The sequence below is a fragment of the Epinephelus moara genome, chromosome 10 (assembly GCF_006386435.1).
Source record: "Epinephelus moara isolate mb chromosome 10, YSFRI_EMoa_1.0, whole genome shotgun sequence".
Lineage (NCBI taxonomy): Eukaryota > Metazoa > Chordata > Actinopteri > Perciformes > Serranidae > Epinephelus > Epinephelus moara.
The window spans coordinates 31,757,504-31,779,655 of NC_065515.1; the positions used below are offsets into that span (position 1 = coordinate 31,757,504).

The window sequence follows — 22,152 nt, forward strand, 5'->3', positions numbered from 1 at the left end:
GGGGGCAAACACTTTTTCACACAGGGCCATGTAGCTTTGGATTTTTTTCTTCCTCATTAATAAAACCCTTCATTTAAAAACTGCATTTTGTGTTTACTTGTGTTATCTTTGACTAATGTTTAAATTTGTTTGATGATCTGAAACATTTAAGTGCGGAAAACATGCAAAAAAGTAAGAAATCAGGAAGGGGGCAAACACTTTTTCACACCACTGTATAATTTCTGCCAATAGATGCCCCTAAATCATGCACACTGGACCTTCAAAACAACAGAAACATTTGCCTGTGGGAAGAAAGAATCCTACAAGCTCTCAGTGCAGCGTTTCTTGTTTTAGGAATGTTGTAGAAATAATGCCAGAATCTTAAAAAAACAGGACAAAGCAAAGCAAGTCATTTCCTTAGTTTCCAGAAAACATCTGAATGTCCTGGATTCTTGAACTGTGTTGATTAAATCACAAACAGAGGTTGATCCCATTCTCTTTGCAGGTTTCTTCATTTATTTTAAGACAGCAAGATCGAACTTAGAAAAAACCCTGAAAATTGGAAAACTGTTTTTGTTTGACATGTACTGGACTTCTCTCTCTGTCTCTCTGCAGTACTACTGCTGTAAGAAGAATGGGTCTGACAGCGGCTCCATCTCTCAGCAACACTTTGCCTGCAACGCCTGCAGCGTCCCTGGCCTGGATGGGTCGATCGTCACCCCGCTGTCCATGTCCCCACCAGAGCCGCCCGGATCCTCCGACCCCTCCAAACCCACAGGGAGACAACGCAGCTACTGCCCCACCTGCTCGCCCTATGACTCGCCCTTCTACATCCGCACCACTGATGAGATGCGCAACGGTGGCGAGCGCATCACCTACATGCCCACACACTATGAGAACCAGGCGCTGGCGATGCCGCTGCCCACCGTCCGAGGCTCCCTGCTGAGAGAGACCCACAGAGGGCGGCCTCCGGAGTTCTACACCAACACCCGAGCCATCAGCACTGAGGTGTGACCACCCCAAAATCCCCCGCAACACCACCCATACACACACAGACACTCTTCTCCTCACTTACACACACCAGCACCACCACTTACAAGACCACAAACATGATTTTGACACGTACAGCAGCTGCCATTGAGGATCTGCTGCGTAAAGGCCCACTGTTTGTAAAGGTTATCACGTTTATTTTGGGTTTGGGGGGAATTTAATTGAGGATTGTCTCAAGTGTGGGATAAACAGGGATCACTCTCAAACCTAGTTACTCACTTTTTACCCTTAAATTTAGTTTTCATCTTCACTAAGATAGTACTTCTGTAATTGACGGTAGATAAAATTGTAGGTTTCTTGTAAGAAAATGTTTCTTTATGCTCCCACATGAAGGGTATGGTTGTAAATTGTAATCTATCTATTGACTGTTACTGTGTCTTTACTGACTGAGGGCTATCTTAGATAATTTATGATTTCCCCACTGCTATACACATCTTCCTAATGACTGCCAAAAAGAAAAAAAAGGAGTACAGTGAAGTATCTAGTAAATATCGAGCAATGTTATAATGAAAAAGGAGGCTGAAATACATTTGAAAAGGTTACAAAAAGGAAAAGTCAACATCCCCTCTGCAGTTTTCTGGATCTCTGGAAGCATGCTTGAGTTACAGGAAAGGTGGAAGAGGGCGGACGACTGGAGCTCTCTCTATGCAAGCTGTCTGGCAAACTACTGCAGCTCTTCATCTCCAGTCAACTCCTTTCAGCGGTTATTGTCCCATCATGTAACTCTCTTGGAGGAATATTGTTAACATGGTACACACCCAGTGAGATATGACAATGCTGCACATGTAGATAGACGTTCAAGCATTTAAAACTGGATCATGGACACAGCAGCTCTCACGAGTTGCCAGATCCACATTGATCCCCCACTTTCTCCCCTGAGGTGTGAACCTGTGAACGAGCAAGGGCGCCTGAGCCCTTGAACGCAACAGTGACAAGCTTGAAATGAACTGAGTGAATTTCTCTTTTGACAGTGATGCAAAAAGTTTGATATGTAAATATTAACCAGAAAGCAATGAAAGCGTCTCGTGGTCCCGCTGTGTCCTCGACGGAGAGAGATGCACCCTGGGATTTGGACATGATGTATTTTGAATGAGGGAGTGTGATTTACTAGTTTGTGCTAATTTGTCTACACACTCCTCCTATACTCCTGTACTACTCTCATGTTGAATCTTTGAAATGCAAATAATCATGTCATTTCTTTTCATGTTTTGTTTTCATATTGTGAGAAGTCAGAATACACATTTATGTGATTGAAAACTGTTTCACAGTGCTCATTTTCTACATGACACTTAACCAACATTGCTTGTCATACACAGTAATATTTCATGTGATATTTGTCTTTATATTTATGTGTACAGTAGGACTCAATGAGGCTGAATATGCAATGCAAGGGACCTTAAGGACTTGCATGGTGTGATAACTGTAATTTTGCAGGATTTCAGACAGGCCTAGTGTTATCATTCGAGCATTAACAACAGTGCATCTAACAGAATTCATCGATCAGCAGCTACTTCATTTATTTCTCTATTACTTTTAACATTAAAGTTAAATAGTTGCCAACTGCAGTGCCATTACACTATACATCTCGAAACTTCTCAAAACCATTTCACAACAGAATTGTGTTTTCCCCCCTCTGGATGACCTTAAAGTGGCAAATAAATATACAGAGTAGTGGCAAAATGAAGGTTCACCACTAAAGGTTGCCAGACTCTGAGGATCTCTGAGGATGATTCAATGACATTAAACCAGAGTTTCTTCATGTCGTCATTCACTACCACAGATACGGATTCATAATCATCATTCATTTATTTAGGGATTGTATTAACTATATATTTTACTACTTACTTAACCAGTTATCTTTGAAAACAGAGAGAAAAAAAAGATTTTTAGAAATGTGGTTAAACAGATATCGTACCTGACAAATACAGAAACAGTAATATTTGACAGTGTTAACTTTTGACAATTAAAGATTTGTAACTGCTTGAAATGGCTCTTTGTGTAATGATTGACGAGACAACACACACACACACACACACACACACACACACACATACACACATCATGTCTATTCAATGTAAAATGCTGTTTCCACTGATATTTCCACATTGTATATGTTTGACTTTCATAAAAAATATTTAAGGTGAAGAGAGAAACTAATCAAATAACTAACTAATCATGAGCTCTAAAGGCAGCAGCAGGAACTTTGACCTCCAGCTACTGATTATCAGACAATCACGTGCTTTCATTTCAGAATGAAGCAGGACAAAAATTTAAATGCAACATTTGTTTTCACTCCCATTTTCCACAGGTTTAAGTTTAAGATCTGAGACTTTTGTCATGCACTCAATAGATATATTTGTCTCAAACTGTAGTCACAAATTTGTTAAAGTCCATGTTAATAAGCACTTCTCCTTCTCCAAGATAATCCATCCACCTGACAGGTGTGGCATATCAAGAAGCAGATTAAACAGCATCATTGCTATACCGGTGTGCCTTGGGGTGTGCAGGTTTATCACACAACACAGTGTTACTAGTTTTGGGGGAGCGTATCATTGGCATGCTGACTGCAGGAATGTCCACCAGAGCCGTTGCCCATGAAGTAAATGTTCATTTTACTACCATAAGATGTCGCCATTGTTGTTTGTTTATTTGACAGTACATCCAACCGGCTTCACAACTGCAGACCACATGTAGCCACACCAGCTCATGACCTCCACATACTGTGTCTTCACCTGCAACATTGTTTAAGATCAGCCTGCTGGTCAGCTGATGCACCAAATGGTTTGCACAGCTAAAGAATATCTGCACAAACTGTCAGACACCGTCTCAAAGAAGCACATCTGCATGCTCATCTTTTTCACTAGGGTCTTGACCTGACAGCAGTTATTCCTTATAACTGACATGCAGTTGTGAGGCCAGATGGATGTACTGCCAAATTCAGGGAAACAACCTTAAAGACATCTCATAAACATTCCATTCAAGGGCAGCAGCTCTGGCAGACATTCCTGCAATCATTGCCATACTACTACAAAACGTGTGACATCTTTGACATTGTGTTGGTTGATCAAACTAAATATTTTAGAGTGGCCTTTTATTGTGACCATCCCAAGGCACACCTGTGCAGTAATGAAGCTGTTTAATCAGCATCTTGATGTGTGACACCTGTCATGTGGATGGATTATCTTGGAAAAGAAGAAGTGTTCACTAACGATGGAAAAGATGACTTGTTGAACCTAAAAGCACAATAGATCATTTTTATTCATGTCATACAAATAAATGGTTGTGTGCAAATACAACTATATAACAAAAATGAAGTGGTAAAAATCCCAAATTCCTAAATAGAAATGATTGTCCAAGGTGTGTGGGCCACTCTACAGGAATAGCGCGCATGCGTGAAATTCTAAACCGGAAGGCGTGTCACTAAACTCCCGAGTGATTCATCTTCCTAAACATATACGATCTTCGCTGCAACTCTTCTGACAGCTAGCAAGCAACTCCTCTACGCTTTAAACAAGTAAGTTGACAGCTCTTTTATCAACACGTACGCTCGTTTTAGTGTCACGTTTACATGCTGTGGGAAGAGAAACGTTGTTTTCCCTCTTTTTTCTCGTCATTTCTTTCCGGAGCCGGGCGGGGTGTTGCTCAGTGAGGTCGCTCCTCCAGATAGTGGTCCAACTGTTTTGGACTTCGAGCTGGTTAGCGTTAGCTAAACTTAGCTTTAGCTCGCAGGTCTAGCCTGGCACACATAGGTACTTCCTGTTTAGCCTGCATTCACCTGTCCTGGCAACTCGCTCCTTGTCTACAGGTCTGCTTGAGACAAGTCAGTGTGGTTGCTGTCATTATATTATTATGAAAAGGATGCGGTTAATGTACGGACAAGTTAGCTTGCCGCTAGCTAAGTTTGCCCTGCCTGTGTATGTCTGTGTTATGCTAGCTGCTATTAGATGAGTCTGTCCGCTTTATAGTACCTTGCCAGTTTAATTTAACTTTCTAAATGTCCGTTAAACAGCTGCTGTATAAGAAAAGCTGCCGTACAAAGCTAGCCTGCTGCTGATGCTGTCAGAGACAGTGATGTGCTCCATCCAGGCCTGCAGACACTAGAGAGAAAAGCAATAACAGTGTAATGCAGTAACTGCAGAGAAAATCTAGCCCCACACTTAAAAATACAATATATAATTGAGGTTTGAACCGCAACGTCATTATCTACAAACACTGACAAGTGTCTCCTCAGCTGGAAAAAAAGGACCATCAACATCTGAATTAATGATGCCATTAGGTGACACTTTCTGGAAATCAACTATTTACACAGTGTCAAATTCATAAAGGGCTCCTATAGCTTTTGTTTGATATATTCCACCCAGCTGAGTTTGATTTGACTGGAGGGCCTGCAGGTGTGCTGTAGAAAATCTACCCAGCCCTCAGGAGCATCACTGCGGCTGCTGTCACAGTGTCACAGCATTTGTTTCCCTGGCTGTGGATCAGCTCCAGGACTTGTCCCTGGATGACATCATCACTACAGTCTGTGTCTTTGCTGTCCAACTGAAGGAGAGACTGAGGCTTAAAGATCACAATACCTCAAGCCATAACTGAAGCAGGACAGGTTAATTTGAACAAATATATACATGTATTTCTGACCTTGAAATGTTAATTCAGAAAAGTTAATTCAGCCCCATAGTGTTCAACTACTTTGAAAAAGGACAGAGGCACTGCTGCACTAAATTGAGCTCCACAGTGTTATATGGTTGGGGTTAACAAGTAACTGTCCATTAATAGGGGGCTGGATTTGTTTTTGAAATGCTCCACTTGCTTCAGGTGAAACTGGCAATACTTTAACTAAAGTGGTAGATTTAGGGCTGCAGTGTTTAGTCGATTAATTGCTACTATTTTGATAATCAATTAATCATTTTTAGTAATTTTTCAAGCAAAAGCAAATGCTGTTTTTTAGCCCATCAAATGTGAAGATATTCTACTTATCTGTGTTTTATATTTGGGTTATACTTGAGGTTTTGGAATATTGGAGTGGACATATTAAGACATGACCTTGGACCTTAAAAACTGTGATGGATATTTAAATAAATAAGCTGCTAATGTATGATTAATAGCTTAATGCCTGTGTCCTAGCTGTGTAGACCGATGGGGAGACATACTGGTAATGATCTAAAAAATATTTGAGCTTTTTGACTGGCAGTAGGCTAGACTGTGGACAAACAGGTTCTAGCCTGATGTAGGCCACGCTTTAGCATTGGCACAAAACCAAAGTGGCCTTTTGTTGTGTGTGCCGATGGTGTTTCCTTGTCATGAAGGAGCTGCTTTAAGAAGAAGTAGCAGTACACAGCCACCCAGAAAACTAACCAGTATATCAGGAATAAATAAGCTCACATCTGACATTGATTCATCATGTTTACTGAAATGCATAGTCTATTCATAGTCTTGTATGCAGTTTTGTGTTGTTGCTGTGTTTTTCAGTGTGTAATACGGGTTGTCACAACAGCGTACCTCAGGTTGAGACAGTGCATGTCATTCATGGCTGTGTTCAGAATTTTTAATCTACCATAAATAGACCAAACAGATGAGACCATGTACTGTAGCCTATTTGGCTATGAAAATAACTTGGGTTACTTTAGCATCAGACCTAACGGGAAGTGATTCAATGACAGGTGTTACGTGTCACCAGAAAGGACACACTCTGTTGTGTGCACCAACAAGCCTCAGAGCAGGTTTCAGTTCCAGTTGCAAGGGAGGCTGAACTGTTTGCATGCAGAGTCACCTGGCTCAGTCCTGTTCACATTAAGGAATGGCTGAGGTTACTTGTAACAAGAAGTGTGATGGATGCTTTGCACAGAAGGGTTTCCAGGAACATTAATGCATACAGGGAAATGAACTCCCAACCCTGACAGTGCAGAAATGTCACATGCTTATTCTAGTACCGCGTCACTCATCTTGACACCGTTGTAACAGATTGGCAGTACAAAGACAGTCTACAGTAAAAACGGTATTGTCTATTATACCCATTGGACAGAATTGCCATGCTTCAGTGACAGGACTGTTCAGTGTGCTTTTGCTACATTATCATTCAGAGGCAGGAAAGATGTAGTCAGCAGTTTGGGCAGTCGTTAGCTGTGTTCCTCACAGGAAGGTCAGCAGAGTCATAAAGCAGATGAAGTTCGATAAAGGCACTGGTCAGACGTAGCTGTCATTATCTACAACCAAAAGAGACACCAAGCCAAATGGATTGCCTATCACAGGCTGAAGAGACAGTAGTTAAGGGAAAAGTTTGTTGCAACCCTCCTGTGTCAGTTTTTCACTAATGCATCTTGGGCACAGGGTCATGTATGACAAAGTAATCAAATATAGTGTGATGATAGGTTTTGTGTTGTCACAGCCAATTTTCCTGGTGTCCAGAGTCATGTAGTTTACCGCTCTGACTCTCATGACAGGGCTTTCAATATTCCTGTGTGTCTGTTGACACTGTCGCAGCAGGGCTAGTCGACCCGTAGAAACACACTTACGCCCTCATGGATGTAATGTGTCTGGTTAGCTCAGTGCTTGTGGGTGTCGTTAAGTCTGTCTGCACCACTGGCCACTCACAGTTTCCACAGAGCCAGTGGTTGAGTAGTGAGGCGGCCAACTGGGACTGAACTGGAGGAGCAGGCTGGTAATGACTGGGTGCAAACTTGCTACTGTGTTTACAGTTTGAGTTACAGCCAAAGAGGAAGCTAATGTCCGGCCACACAAGGGAAGCAAGAGCAAGAGAGAGGATAGAAGTAGTGTAATCTAACAGCCAAGTTTGTAACGACCACCTGGCAACTGACGGATGACAGTAAAATTAGTCTTTAACGGATAAATCTGTCACCTAACACATTTTATTGTGCAATTCAGAAGCCTGTCTGTTTGTTTCTTATTTACTTTTGCTGGCAGAAATACATCTTATCACATAGAGTTGTAGTTTTGCCTTTTCGTTTTACAAAAATCTGAGTTACACAGTGCCTTTCAGTGCCAGTGTGTTTGTGTGAGGGAGGGAGCTTATGGGATGTTCTGTTATTGCACAGTCAACATTAAGTAATTATGATTAATTGCCAGTTCAGCATGGCGGCAGTGTGTTTACCACATGCTTCAGACCCAGTCTGACTTTAGAAGAAGAGGCAGGATCCCACAGAGCCAGTGCATACTTTTTCTCTAAATTACATAATGTTCCTTCTCATTGCAGCTTCCTCCATAAGTGAATAAGTGGGAGTGTTCGCTTTCCTGCTTCACGCTGCTCAGTGTAATTGAATAAATGTGATTGGAGCACATGACCCTGTTCCTCTCCACATGTATGTCTGTGCGGTGTGCACATTGATGTATAATTTGTAAGGGTTACTGCCTTTTGTATGCATGTAATCATGTCACTGCGTGTGAATGAACGCTTTTGTTCTTGGCTGTGTGAGTTTGCTTATGCTAATGTGTGCATGTGATTGTGTGCATGCTCCATAAATGCTGCATAACTCAAATATTAATGAATCATTTGGCCTATGTCAGAAAATAGGAAGAAAAATTTCATCATAATTTCATTTCTCACAGTCCTTAAAGATGTCCTCACATTTCTTGTTTTGTCTGACCAACAGTCCGAACACAAAGATATCCAGTTTACAGTGATCTGAAAGAGCAAAGCTTCTAGAAGCTGGAAGCAATTACATTTTTTTTTTAGTTTTTAACAAAAACTTTTTAATTATACGTGTGTTTTATTCATTTATGCTTACTGACTTGCTTACAGCCAGGTTTCCTCTGGCTTTGCATGGAGACATGTTTGTTTGTGGTTCAGTCCAGCTCACAGCAAAGTTACAGAGCCAACAGGATGTAACATGTAGAGGCAAGGGGCTAATACAGATGTGCAGACAGGCTTTGTCAGTACTTGTCCTTTGGTGCTGTGCTAGCAAACAAACACACTGACTCCACAAGAGCAAGGAAAAAAGGAAAAAAAACAGAGGACAATAGCAATTAACAATCGTCCAACATATACTTAGAAAGTTGTGTAAGCCACACAGTAGCTTTAGATGGCTAGTGTAATTTCCAGCTTAGTTCGCAATAAACTGATCACAGAAAACAGTAAATTCTGCTGAATCACCAATCACAAACAGATCTGATAAAATGTTGGATACAACAATGTTAGTTAAACTGCTTTAGAGTCTAATGGATCCGACCCTTGATGGTGATTTCCCATTTGTACATATAGTACATGCATTTTCTTTTGTTAGCATTTAAATCACTTATCTGGTTCTCACAAGAACATAATAGAAAATATTTCTTCTCATGACTTAGATTTACTATTTTTCTTATAACTGTTTGTCGTACTGGTATTTGCTTTATGATGATGCCCACAAATGCTGACAACTTAATTTGCCAAGAAAGATCCTAAAGTTCTTTATCAAAAAGCATTTTGAGAATTGAGCCGTATAGCTATTTGGCTTCCGGATTTGGCCTGTCAGACACTGTGACAGGCAACTGGCAAATGCCAGAGGGATCTTGAAAACACTAATCACACCCTAAGCACTGAAAACAATTTTAGGAATTGCAGAACAGCAGATTTGTGGTGAGGTTTACAAATTGTGCTCACGTTCTCGGCTGGTATCATTAACTCAAAGATGATAGGGGGTTTAGAGTAACTTTGGCTCGGGCTCATAACCTAAAAATGTGCCCTACAAAACCAGGGATTGTTGTTTTCCTGGCGTGTCCTGGCAGTGTCTTAGTACTGATTGGGCGTGCTGTGGTTTGGCATTGCACATAACTGACAACACTGCACATGCAACAATACCTTAACTGTGATCTTATTAGCTTAATAGACAGATGTGCCAACTTGAGTGTAGAGACTCTCTCAATCACTTAGAAAGTCTTGTAACTTTATAATTGAGTAAGTAAAAATGTTTTATTATAAAAGAAGCATCCAAAGCCATTGAGTATTTTTATTTTCAGTATGGTGCCTTGAATGTTCACCAAAATACCAGAAAAACACTTCCTGTATAATCTTATGCAACCTGTTTGTCTTCCCACAGAGCTGGGTGGACAGGAGAGGGAGGGGGAGAGCTTCAACCCTGGTCTCCCCAGCCGACCCTGAGTTAACCAGCCAGCCATGGATGACCGCTCCTCACTTGGAAAAGTCAGCAGCTCTACTGAGTCCGTGGCCACCGTCACCAGTGAGGAGTTTGTTCTGGTACAGTCAAGTGCTGCCGGGTCACCGCAAGGTTCTGAGGGCAAACCAAGACTCAAGGTTAGAACCACACAGGGACAGACTTTTATACCTGACTTGAATGTGTATCCCCCCTGTAGAACAAACATGAACCAACAATTTAAAATGGCTGATTAGATGTGTTTGTAGTTTGTATGCTCTGTTGTGTGATTACAACCCAAGAAAGCATGTTGAATGCAAATGGAAACAAGGTGATCGACAATCTTTTGCCAAAGTGCTGACTCTGTCCAGGAAGCTCAACTCTGTCTTCATCTATCTTTATTTATCCTTGTCCTCACCCTGCTTTATCTCACCTTGTGTCTCCCTCATCCTCCTCCCCAATTTTCTTTTGTTTTCATCTTTCCCCCAGATGGCTATGAATGGGAGTGAGCAGCTGGAGAAAGCTATGGAGGAGGTTTTGGACGATGATGATGAGGTGAAGGTGGAGAAGAGCAACGTGGAAAAGATGGAGAAGCACAGGGACCCAGAGAGCCGAGTCCTGGAACCCCAGCCTGCAGGTACAGGTCTGTTTACAGTCAGTGTGTCCACTTGCAGGCAGTTACAATCTGCCAGTCAGCTGTTCTTTGATTCCCCAGCCGTGCATCAAAACTGAAGCATCAGCTATATTGTACTGAGTGCATAAATGTTCTTAACAGTTAGCAAAAACTTTTTCAGCAAGATGTTATTGTCAAAAAGTGGTTGATTGAACTGTGATACTGCAGCTGAAAATTTCCAGAATTCTATGGTTGATTTAACTGGTTAAAAGGTATGTTCGGTACATTTACAACCTGGACCCTATTTTCCCATGTTTTTGTATTTAAAGGTGTTTTCACACTTGGTCCTTTTCAGCCCTCTAAGCAGAGTCAGAGCTGTGACTCAGCATTTTTTGCACATATGTGAACACTCCAAGACAACTCGGATCCCTCTGAAGCGAACCGAACTCTTGATTCACTTCAAGTCCGTCCGTAGCTGACAAAAACAAAAACAAAAACAAAAAACCCATCTTGGTTCATCTTTCCACTGTTGTAACTGTCACCAACTCTGGTTTGATTTCAATAAACCCTTAATTTATTCAGTTAGATGTGAAAATATGCTAGCACTAAACATACTAAAATTATTGTTCATTCAAATAAAGTCTGGTGGATTTGGTGTTGGGAATTTCAGGGCTGTTTCTGGTTAAACAAAAAGGATCTCTGTAGGGATCTTAGTAGTCAAACACTTACAATCAAAACTGGAGCCTGTCAGTGGCAAAAACAACTTTCAGTGGACGATGTGGACATGCCGCGAGTGGTTACATTGCAACCTGTTTTGCAGGTTGCACTTGGGCAATTGGGGCATGTGGTTACAATGTAACCACTTGGAGCATGTGGGGCTGCAGTGCTCTCAGCACTCTCACTCAACACTGAACTACTTTCAAAAATTGTTGTTCTTTTCAGTCATTTAGACATCAAAACATCAGGAATATAGGATCCAGGCAGGAAAAAACTAAACTTATTCTTAACTCAGAACTATCACTGTGCATTGTCATGTTTTAGTGAGCTTGGATATATAATTTTATTATTATTGTAGGATAATGAATCACAAGGAAATACTTGATAGAGTAGCTCAGACAAAACTAAAAGCTCAGGCCATGATGGAAAAATGTTGCATGCACAAAGATATAGTGTTTTCTTTTGTATTTGTTTCTGTGCATGCTCTTGACACTTAAAGTTATTATGGGGTATGAGTTACAAAGAAGTATAAGGTAGTGTAAGTCTTTTTTGCTGAACTGAGTGAAAAATTCTTGAAAATTAGCTCTGTGCTGAAAAAATGTAGCCATGTGACATACCAAAGTAAAGGTTTGATCATATCAGATTAGACAGGCTGATATCTGAACTCTCTAATGTTGGCTTGTCCTTGTGTATCAACAAGGACAGGCTGGCCAGCCTGGAAAGCTCAACAAACATTAGTGCTAAAACAACATACTAACAGTAGTCGATATACTGCGCTGTTTATCTCATTGGCAGGTGCAAAGCATTAGCACTACCAGGGTAAGAACTTACAGGTTCTAGTGCCTCTGGAGCCTCTCATTATTAAAACTGCACTCATGGTGCTGTCAGGTCATTATCAGGAATAAATGGAGTCAACTAACCAACCATATTTAATTATGTTTAGGAATTTTAGATTCTGTCCTGGTTAACTTGTTGCATTATTAGCTTCCTCGTGTTTGGTGTCTTGTCCATCCCTGTTCAGTCCTTGTCCTGGTTTTAAAGTCCAAAATATCCACAGTAGTACCCCCAAACATCAAATGTGCTTGTCTGGAGAGTGATTCAGAGACCAGGGATCTCATTTATACATCTGTGTAAAGAATCCACACTAAATGTTTGCGTACATATCCCAAAAAATTTTCTGATTTATAAAAGCATGTGAACACCTGCCAGTACGCAATTTCCTTTTATAAATCCCATATCAACTTGGAATTGTCCATACATGGACCAGCCTCATAGCTGCACACCCACATTCAACCATAAATGGTCAATGCAAAGCACCTCAGTAATGCTGATGCATACACATGAGCCGGCTAATCAGTGGTTCTTCACAGTAAATCATGGCAACGACTAAAAGGAAAACCAAGAAACTGAGAAATTAAGGTGCTTTTGGGTGAGCTGGAGGCTAGAAAAGCACATAGCCTTTTGTTTGGTGGGTAGTGGGGTCACAAACTAAAGGAAAGGCAGTGATTGGCACGTCTGTGCTAATTTACACAATCCATATGTGCAGATGAAGATGTGTCGCGTGAGAAGCAGATTACCGCAGTGTCTCCAGTGCACTCTGTGTGCCTGACAGCTCACTTGTGTTCCCTGCAGCCATTTTAAACATAAAAACCATCTGAAAACTTAAATGGTACCTGGTGATATATGCACTGTATTAGAAGAGATTATTGAAAACTGTTGATAAAGTGTACTGCAATTATTTAGTGGTGTATGGTGTTATCTTAGATTTCTACAGCTGATGACATTAATGTCATCAGTTAGCCTGGTTAACGTGGTTGCGGTAAAATTGACTCAGTATATTCACGCTTATTATCGGGTAAAGGAAGGCCAAACTTGAAAAAATGTGCGTACACATGGGTCAGAGTTTCTCTAAATTTATGCACATTCCCTCATCAAGTTTTTCTTTATAAATCCCAATTTATGCTTAGAAAGAAGTCAAGACACACCCTTTTTTGTGTGTATGCAGTGGGTCCAAATGAGGCTCCAGAAGCTTCAGCTCTTCAAACGCTACACAAAGATACCTGTCATGCCCCAAATCTGAGAAGATAAAGTTGATTGAAATGCGCTTCTGTATGTGTTTTTGGGTGAAGTCTTGTGGTGGCGTGAAGCTCCTCACTTTCAGGTGAAATGAAACAGCAAGTGATATCATGTGTTACAGAGGAAGGAAGCACGTGGCTGTCTCTCTGTTTTCAGACCTACAGTGTGTTTAGCGATTGTTGTTTGCGATGAAGTTTGTAGCAGAGCGAACTGCAAAAAATCAAGGTGTGTAAAGGTTTTTTCAAAGTGCTGTGTCATTATTTTGAAACATATTATATATAGGTTAAAAACAGGAATGGCTGTTTCTGTAACTGGCATTTTTAGATTCTAGACAAATGGTTTTACAGTAGGACACACATCTTTATTGATTTACCTGCAGTTATTTAATTCCTCATGTCGTCAGTGGTACCAGTGTTTTTGTTCTTTACAACCACCGAGTACTGAGAGGAAATGGTTAGCACGCTGTAGAGTAAGAGCCAGTCAGCAGTGGAAGTCCAGCTGCTGCTGTCATTGTTCTGCTTCCTGTTTGCAAAGTGTGAAAGTATCAGGTCAAAGTTCACTTCAGAGAAGACCCCCTAACTTCCTGTGCAGATCTCTTTTCACCTTCTGCTGATTTTTATCTCTTCCTTTGTTATTGTTTTAGTCTGTCTCTCCCTCCTCTGAAATGCACCAGTCTTTTGCAGATCTGTTAGACCACAGGTTGTGAAATTTTATTCTCATGAAGCTTTGTTAATATCATCTTGGTTAAGATGTTATGACATAGTAGAGAAGCAGACATCCGTTTACCTTAGAATACGGACAGAAAACCCCAACGACGTGTTTCAGCTTTTCAAAAAAAACAAACCGAAACAATATCCTAACCTCTCTGTTTGTCCACAGAAGCATGTCCAGCACCACCAAGCCCCACAGTGCTGGAAGAGGACAGTGTCCAGTTCAACAAGCTGTCCTACCTCGGCTGCACCTGGGTCAAAGCCCCGCGCAACGAGGCAGAGGCACAGAGGGCCATGGCCACCCTGCGTGCCGAAAGTGCCATCCCCATTCCTATAACCCTGCATGTGCCCTGTGGATCAGACGGCTCTGTCAGGTCAGCCAAACATTGAGACAGGGACTGTGTATATTGAGACCTGGATCTGTTTGAAATGGGCTATGGGAAAAGAGAAGTTAAAATTGGTAGTTTAACACTTAACAAATTGACAGTAAAGACACTAAAATATAGTCCAGTATAGCAGTAATCAGTACGACCATCACATACAGTAAACCAGTCATAACTGTCTTGGTGAACTTGTCTGCAAAACCTCTGAGGCTGACCACGACATGACTACCTGTTTGTTAAAGCAGAACTTTGCTACAGCACACACCACAGGTTCCTGTATCCAGTATGCAACCTATAAGTACAAACAAGAGCAGATTAAAATGAATTAGATGGCACTTAAATGTGCCCTTCCCTTCTGAAGCCTGTTATGCGGCAGAAGAAGTAAAGTTACAGATGAAGTGGATATTACATGAGTGGAGACAAACTTCTCTGCAATCCTGAGTCATGAAATGAAAAGGGAACATGATGTATATATACACTAAAAAGGAAATGAGACATGGCTTTGTTTTTTTTGTTGTTTTTTTTTGGACCACACTGAAAATGTTGATATCTCTGCTCTGCTCGATAACGGTGACATGGCTGCCTTATCTCTTGATTGAATGGAAGCTTGGTTGAATGTAAAGTCTAATGTGACATACTATTTTGAGGTGGGCTATTACTGTACAGAACTGACGTTGTGCCCAAAATAATATGAAGTATCAGAAGCCAATATTTTTTGATATGAGACAACATTGTTAAAGTTTTAAAATTTCATATTTTTGATCTGCTGACACACTGATTATAAGTCTGGACCAGAGCATCGTTTTCACATGTAAAATCAAATGACTCTCCCCAGGATTGTTGACCAGGCCTCGGGTACAGAGATCGCCTCATTTCCCATCTACAAGGTCTTGTTCTGTGCTCGTGGACAGGAGGGTTCGATAGAAAGTGACTGCTTCTCTTTCACTGAGAGTTACCGGAGCTCTGAGGACTTCCAGATTCACGTTTTCTCCTGTCACATCAAAGAGGCCGTGAGTTACATACATATATTCCACATTACAATTACAATGTTCCCCATTACAATGACTAGCAGTGGCTCAGCATGGTTTTCACTCCTCTGTGGAACATGGTCCCTTAACGTTTAGGTACAAGTTGGCTTTAAAGGAAAGTCATGACTGCATTGATTTTTGTCATCATGTTTAATCCAAATCTCCACTAGATGACTGGATGATCAGTGATGGTCATTCTACCACCACAACAAACTCTGTTGACAAATTTAACACTTAAAAGTTTCTTTAAATAGATATCAGTAACTTTTCCAACTATGCATCAGTTACTTTAGTCACTTAAACAAGATTATGAGTGGTGTGTTACCTGCATACCAATAATTAATTCAATAAAAAACAGTAATTAATCAAAGAACGTAAGGCCAAATTGCCTCAGAAGTTACCATATAACCTGCTACTGACAAGGATTTAGAGGTTATTTTTTGAAGAGTGTCTGGTAGGGCTTACTCCACATAAAACGCTCAGGGGCTACATTACATCACTCCCAGCAAACTTCCAGGAGAATCATTACAGCAAAACAGTGTCACTGGTCTACTTTAACAAAATATTCTCTGGTCCAGCTCACCTAAAAATACAAAAACACAGAATCCGTCAGCACGTTAGCATGTTGTTCACCACTGAGCATCTTTGTAACTGGTACTGATGGCGTAATAATGATGATAATACTACAACTACAACCACTACTACTACTACTACTACTACTACTACTACTACTACTACCACTAATACTACTAATAATAATAATAATAATAATTATAACAAATTTAGTTTCTAGTACAAGATCATCCACAAAAATAATAAATACAGTACACCTTCATAATCAGTGTGTACTTGTCTGTTGTAAATTTATTCTCAAGTGGCAGAATTGTGAAGCTAACTACAGGCTGTAGACTCTAATACACACATACCCACTTCTGTTGTAACTTTAAGAACAGACATCTCAGTAAAAATGGCAGGGTTGTGCTACAGTCCTAGAAGAACTAATAATGGTTAACCAGCAGAGGGCGCTGTTGTCTTTTTTATTTTCTCAATAATATCTGGTTCTACTCTTGTTGTGTCTGTCTATTCTATACTATATCTTACTACAATTATATGTTCTGTTATTTTCTGTTCTCATATATTTATTCTTTTTACTCATTTCCTTTTGCAGCATATTAAGTCATCTTTTTTTAACTTGCTCTTAAATTAGTTTATTTCACTTAGATTTTATTCTTTTTTTAAACTAAATATTTCATCCGTAATCTTTTCCACCTCCTTGTCATTCTGTCAGTAAAGCTTCTATTTTCATTTTCTTTTTTCCAGGTCAGTCGTATCCTGTACAGTTTCTCCACAGCCTTTCGGCGCTCTTCGCGGCCAACAGACATCAGGGACACGGCGCTGTCCAGTCCACCTGACGGCGACCTCTACACCTTCACTGTGTCGCTGGAGATCAAAGAGGATGATGGCAAGGGCAACTACAGGTACTTGTGCCCACACACACACACACACACACACACACACACACAGTCACACTACAGTTAAATGATATAGGTGTCTCTGTGTAATGGGTGTATACCTTTATAAGAAGTATGATACCTTTATATCTTTTACATTATAGGTGAATATTGCGTGAGAAATAAACACACTTTTATAGAAGAACGATGATGCAACATTTTAGCATTATTCCTCTCGATCAGCTGTCTTGGAGAGGTGGTGAGGATATTATAGCTAATAATAAAGATAAACATTATGATGTTTGCCTATGTTCTTTGACTAAATGTCTAAGCTATGCATAATGTTGATGACACTTCAAGTTTTTATAAATGTAGCTATTTCTATGTTCAAATGTAGGGCTTTAATTTTGGAATTCTCTAAATTGATACGATAAAAATTACTGTTACTATATTTTGCACCTGTATATAGTAATATCCTTAATTTGAATTTATCAGTTATTGTCAGGATTTTTCTTTCCAGTGACTCAAAGTCAAATTTAGTTAGATTTATTTAGACTTTCCAATTTATAAAACACAGTTTTAGACTTCCTGTGAATCTAATTAAACTTACTTTCATAAATCTATTTTGCATATATTATTTATTAATGTCTTATTTTGAAAAGAGGACATAGTCACGTGTGTCCCAGACCAGTTCAATTAAGTGAATGGGCATTTACCATAAAGGCCAGAATATGGGTGCACTCCAACTTTAGCGGTAGTTGGTTTGAGCACGGCGATGCGAGTGACGGTTGTCTTGTACTCCACCTGCTCCTGTGTTTCTCCCCGCTAGGTCGATGGTAAATGGACCTGCACTTGTATAGCACCTTTTTAGTCATCTACGTATCCTGTACAGTTAGACGCTATGAGTCACATTCACACAGACATTCATACACTGGTGGCCGAGGCTACCATACATGGTGCCACCTGCTACTCAGTTTTGTTTTAATGCACTCACACACCGATGGAGCAGCCATCGGGAGCAATTTGAGGTTCAGTAACTTACTTTGACTTGCAGACTGGAGGAGCTGGGGATCAAACCCCTGATCTTCCAATTAGTGGACCCTGCTCTACCTTCTGACCCACAGCCGCCGCAGTGTTTGTCTCTTTCAAAGAACTTAAAGTGTGTCTTGCCGCAACTTTGCATGTTACAACTGGAGCGAATAATGTGCGGTCTTTCACGTGGAAATAAAGCCTCAACATTGAGAAACCCAAGACTGAAGTATAAAGGATCATGGGGCATTATTTCAGCCTTACATATCAAGGTTATTTCTTAATAACTATATGTGAATTTATAATCAAAAAACTAATGAATAAAATTTCTCGGTGGTAAGGTGGGACAGGATGCCCCCCTCCAATAAAAGTAAGGGAAACACTCTTCTTGTATGATCATGTGATGCCATTATACATTTTTTGCGGAAAGCTCTGTGATAAATGTGAATTACACACATACATAAACACATTTGGTGTTTCTTGTTATCAGCTGAGGGCCGAGCGTTTGTATCACAGATACGTTGATAGTTGGAAAGCTTTAAAGTGCTGCCGCAATACTGTTTTATCTGACTGTTATTGTTCACCCGTAAAGAGCATGAAGCTTATCGGCACAGTAAGACAATTTTTCCATTTTCACAAGCCATCATATATCGAGTATCTTAGTGATGGATTTTCATTTTCTGTTCTCCTCTGAAATAAAATGTCCCAATAGCTGTTCTGAAAGCACAGTAGGCGCTCGTAAAATATAATACACTCAGAAGACTCCAGGAAAAGATATGTCATATTTTATCTTAAAGTGGGCAAGTCATATTAAGGTTAAGAAGATCCAGCAAAGAAATGGGCATTAGGCAGTACAATAACATAAAACAAGATAAATTCAAAAGACATCTAAATCTACACTGAGGAACACCACAGTACAACACTACAAAAAAATCTAAAGTGAATCATATTTAAGTCCCCGAGGTTATGTCTAACAACCGCCTGTTCTCCCCCTCCACAGTCCAGTGCCTAAGGACAGAGATAAATTCTACTTCAAGCTGCGACAGGGCGTTCAGAAGAAGGTCGTGGTTTCAGTTCAGCAGCTGTGCAACAAGGAGCTGGGCATCGAGAGGTGAGGATCACTGTAAAAAGAAATGATGCATGACGAGGTCGTGGTAACCTTCCGCTGGGGGGTCTTTGTTAGGGATGAGGTCTGTGTCACAGGTGTAGCGCTGCAGTTATTCCTCACCTATTTTTATTTCTCAGGAGGGATTACATCTTATCTACTGTATAGGTTCACTCCAGTTAATCTTGGAATTGGCTTTCCAAACGTTAGGCCATTAACCATTTCCTTGCACTAAAACTTTGCTTTTGTTTTTTTTAATATGATTGTCTTAACTTGCTATATTCAGCCTTTTCAAATATCTTGATGCTGTTACCATCAAAGTTTGTAAGGTGAATATCTCAAAAAAAGTAAAAAGAGTCAAACCACCCAAACAGAATAATAAAAACCAACACCCAAACAGAGGAATACAGATGTTCTTAAATCACTTTCGACTTCCTGCAATCGCTCTCATTTTTATGTGTTTACATGCTCTAGCAGCACGGCAGCACCAAAGAACTAGGTCATCTTTATCACTCCCCTCCTTTCTTCTTCAATCCCTCACCTCCTGTCGCTATCAGAGGGAGACAGACACCTGCCCTCCGCTTTATTTTTAGTGTCTATGGAAACCCCTATTGTGTTTAGCAATGATCCCTTCAAAGGGGGCGCTCAGCCCATGTTTGAGGACACTTTAACTTTATTTTATTAATATTAATTTTTGTAATAGCCATGGTCTCAATGGTTAATTCTTTGGAAATGTTTCAAGGTTTTGCATCATGTGTTGTGTTGATGCAGTAGTGAGCAGCTTCTAAAAGCCTTTTACCTGTAAGTCTTTACAAATCCTGTTGAAATATCACTTTGGAAGACACGTGACACTCATCTTTCAACCTCAGTACGAGCCCTGTCAGGTTAGTGCTGGTAACTGTGAATGTGTTCTTATGCAATGCATTTCTGAAACCAAGAGATTCCAATGCAGACCACATGATGGCACCTCTGACCTCAAGCTGAAGGGGCTTCACTATAACAGATGATGTTGGATTGGTGTGAAGAAGTGGAAACAACATGAACTATGCTGCTTCAGTAGAGTGCAAGACCTTCGATATGTGTATTAAAATATTGTCATGTTTTGTTTTTTTGTTTCAACTTCCTGTGTACATGCTGCACGTTTCTGTGTGAGGGGCACAGCCAGGAGTGGCAGGGAGAGTTGGGTCTGTTATCATCTTAAAGGAGCTTTGACATGCTCGGTTAGATTCTTTTGAGCCGCACAGGTCATCAAGATTATATACTTACGACTCTTTCTAAATTGACCAGTGCACAATACTGGCTATTAGGTCTATTCAGAGTGTCAGCTTAATGCCCAATGGATTAAAATGCATTCTCATTACAATATTATGAGTTCAGTTTGGTCAGTCGTCCTTATTCCAGTCTCTGAAGTGGACTTTGTGATTACTGATATGGGGTCGTACCTCCTTTGTCTTTCCTCCAGGTGTTTTGGGATGCTGCTGAGTCCAGGACAGAAAGTCTGCAACAGTGATATGCATCTACTAGACATGGTGAGCAGGACACACTTTAGTTAATTTAGCCAGACTTTTTATGTTTTTTCAGTTCAGACCTGCAGGTTAATAATCTATTTACCCACTTTTCTTTGGCCCAGTATGTATTTATGAAACTGTTCAAAATGTTACACCAACCTGTATTTATGTTTTATGTTAATAATTTTACAAAACCCTTTTAATGTTGCTATTTATACAACAATATATTTTTTACAAGCCCATAATCCATGCTTTGATACCTACACAGGAGTCGATGGGAAAGAGCTCCGATGGGAAGGCCTATGTAATCACAGGAACATGGAACCCCAACATGCCCGCCTTCCAGCCACTGAATGAAGACACGCCTAAAGGTGAGACGAGTTACTGTCCCCTAGATATTGTCACACAGATTATATGTTTGTCCACATTCAGAGAAGCTGTGAAACATGAAAGGTTTGTAATTGTAAAAAGAAATTTGGAGAAAGAGGGATGGTTTATAGTTTAGGTCATAATTGTTTTCTGAATATTAACGAACCTGAATTGAACAGAACATAAAATTAAATATTCATGAATTAGGTACACAAAAATATATTTAAAACATGTAAGTATTAAAGTTAAAATAGATTGAAATGTGTGTTCATAAACGGCAGTGTGCTCAGATATAAGCACAATGGAGTCAAACAAGTAGATAATCGTGTACCTGGAGAAGGACCAATTTCATGTATTAGTTGTTTAATTATATATTTTTTACATTATTTTACATACTGAACAGAAAAAAAGAGTGTCCAAAAAGCGACCAATAAATAAATAAATGAATAAATATTAAAAAAAATAGTGGGCATCATACCCATCCCCAACTCTCACCAGCCCCTGCAACTTAGAGACAGCATGAAATAAATAAAAGGTCGTTATAGGCAAATACCAGGAAACCTACAGATACTGGGTAAGCCCATTAAGGAAACCCTGTAATATGAAAGATGAAAGAGTAGGCTGTATTTTAAGTAAGGGTCCCAGACTTTACAAAAAGCATCCACTGAAGAATGAAGCATGCAGATGATATATTCATTAAGAACATGCTGTATTATAAGATTGTGCAACAACTTTTAAAAGAAGCAGCATCCTTGATCCAAAAAGAGTAATATATTCTTCCTGGCAGCAAAAGTCAAAAGCTTGAAGAGCCTCTTGTGTTTGATATTTTTAATTTCACCATCAGGGTGACTAATTAGGGGGCACATATGATCTAATTCTATTTGAACACCAAATATAAAACACATTTCATCCACAATAATAGACCAATAGCTTTGTAGCTTCACACATACCCAGAAACAGTGAATGTAGCTGCCAGTCTACGAGTTACAGCGGAGCGGAGATGCATCAGCCTCCATCGAAGTACAATTTGGTTTATTACAGATGGATATGA

The 22,152-nt window shown here is 40.1% G+C and overlaps 2 protein-coding genes across 3 annotated transcripts in view; both read left to right on the top strand.

Moving 5' to 3' along the window:
• The window catches only part of fam163ab (family with sequence similarity 163 member Ab), a 34,225-nt gene extending 31,233 nt beyond the window's left edge, over positions 1-2,992 (top strand). The window contains exon 5 of the mRNA XM_050055024.1: positions 595-2,992. Within this exon, the coding sequence (XP_049910981.1) occupies positions 595-993 (399 nt within the window). The 3' untranslated portion in view covers positions 994-2,992. The remainder of the gene's footprint in view (positions 1-594) is intronic.
• A 1,444-nt stretch (positions 2,993-4,436) lies between these two features.
• rabgap1l (RAB GTPase activating protein 1-like) overlaps positions 4,437-22,152 on the top strand; it is a 134,233-nt gene continuing 116,517 nt past the window's right edge. Inside the window, exons 1-9 of one of the 2 annotated variants that reach the window (XM_050055881.1) lie at positions 4,437-4,543; positions 10,059-10,273; positions 10,602-10,755; positions 14,398-14,602; positions 15,447-15,621; positions 16,960-17,117; positions 19,120-19,230; positions 20,687-20,753; positions 21,001-21,103. In XM_050055881.1, the coding sequence (XP_049911838.1) occupies positions 10,136-10,273; positions 10,602-10,755; positions 14,398-14,602; positions 15,447-15,621; positions 16,960-17,117; positions 19,120-19,230; positions 20,687-20,753; positions 21,001-21,103 (1,111 nt within the window). In that variant the 5' untranslated portion in view covers positions 4,437-4,543; positions 10,059-10,135. The remainder of the gene's footprint in view (positions 4,544-10,058; positions 10,274-10,601; positions 10,756-14,397; positions 14,603-15,446; positions 15,622-16,959; positions 17,118-19,119; positions 19,231-20,686; positions 20,754-21,000; positions 21,104-22,152) is intronic. The other variant, XM_050055882.1, reaches the window with a different exon arrangement.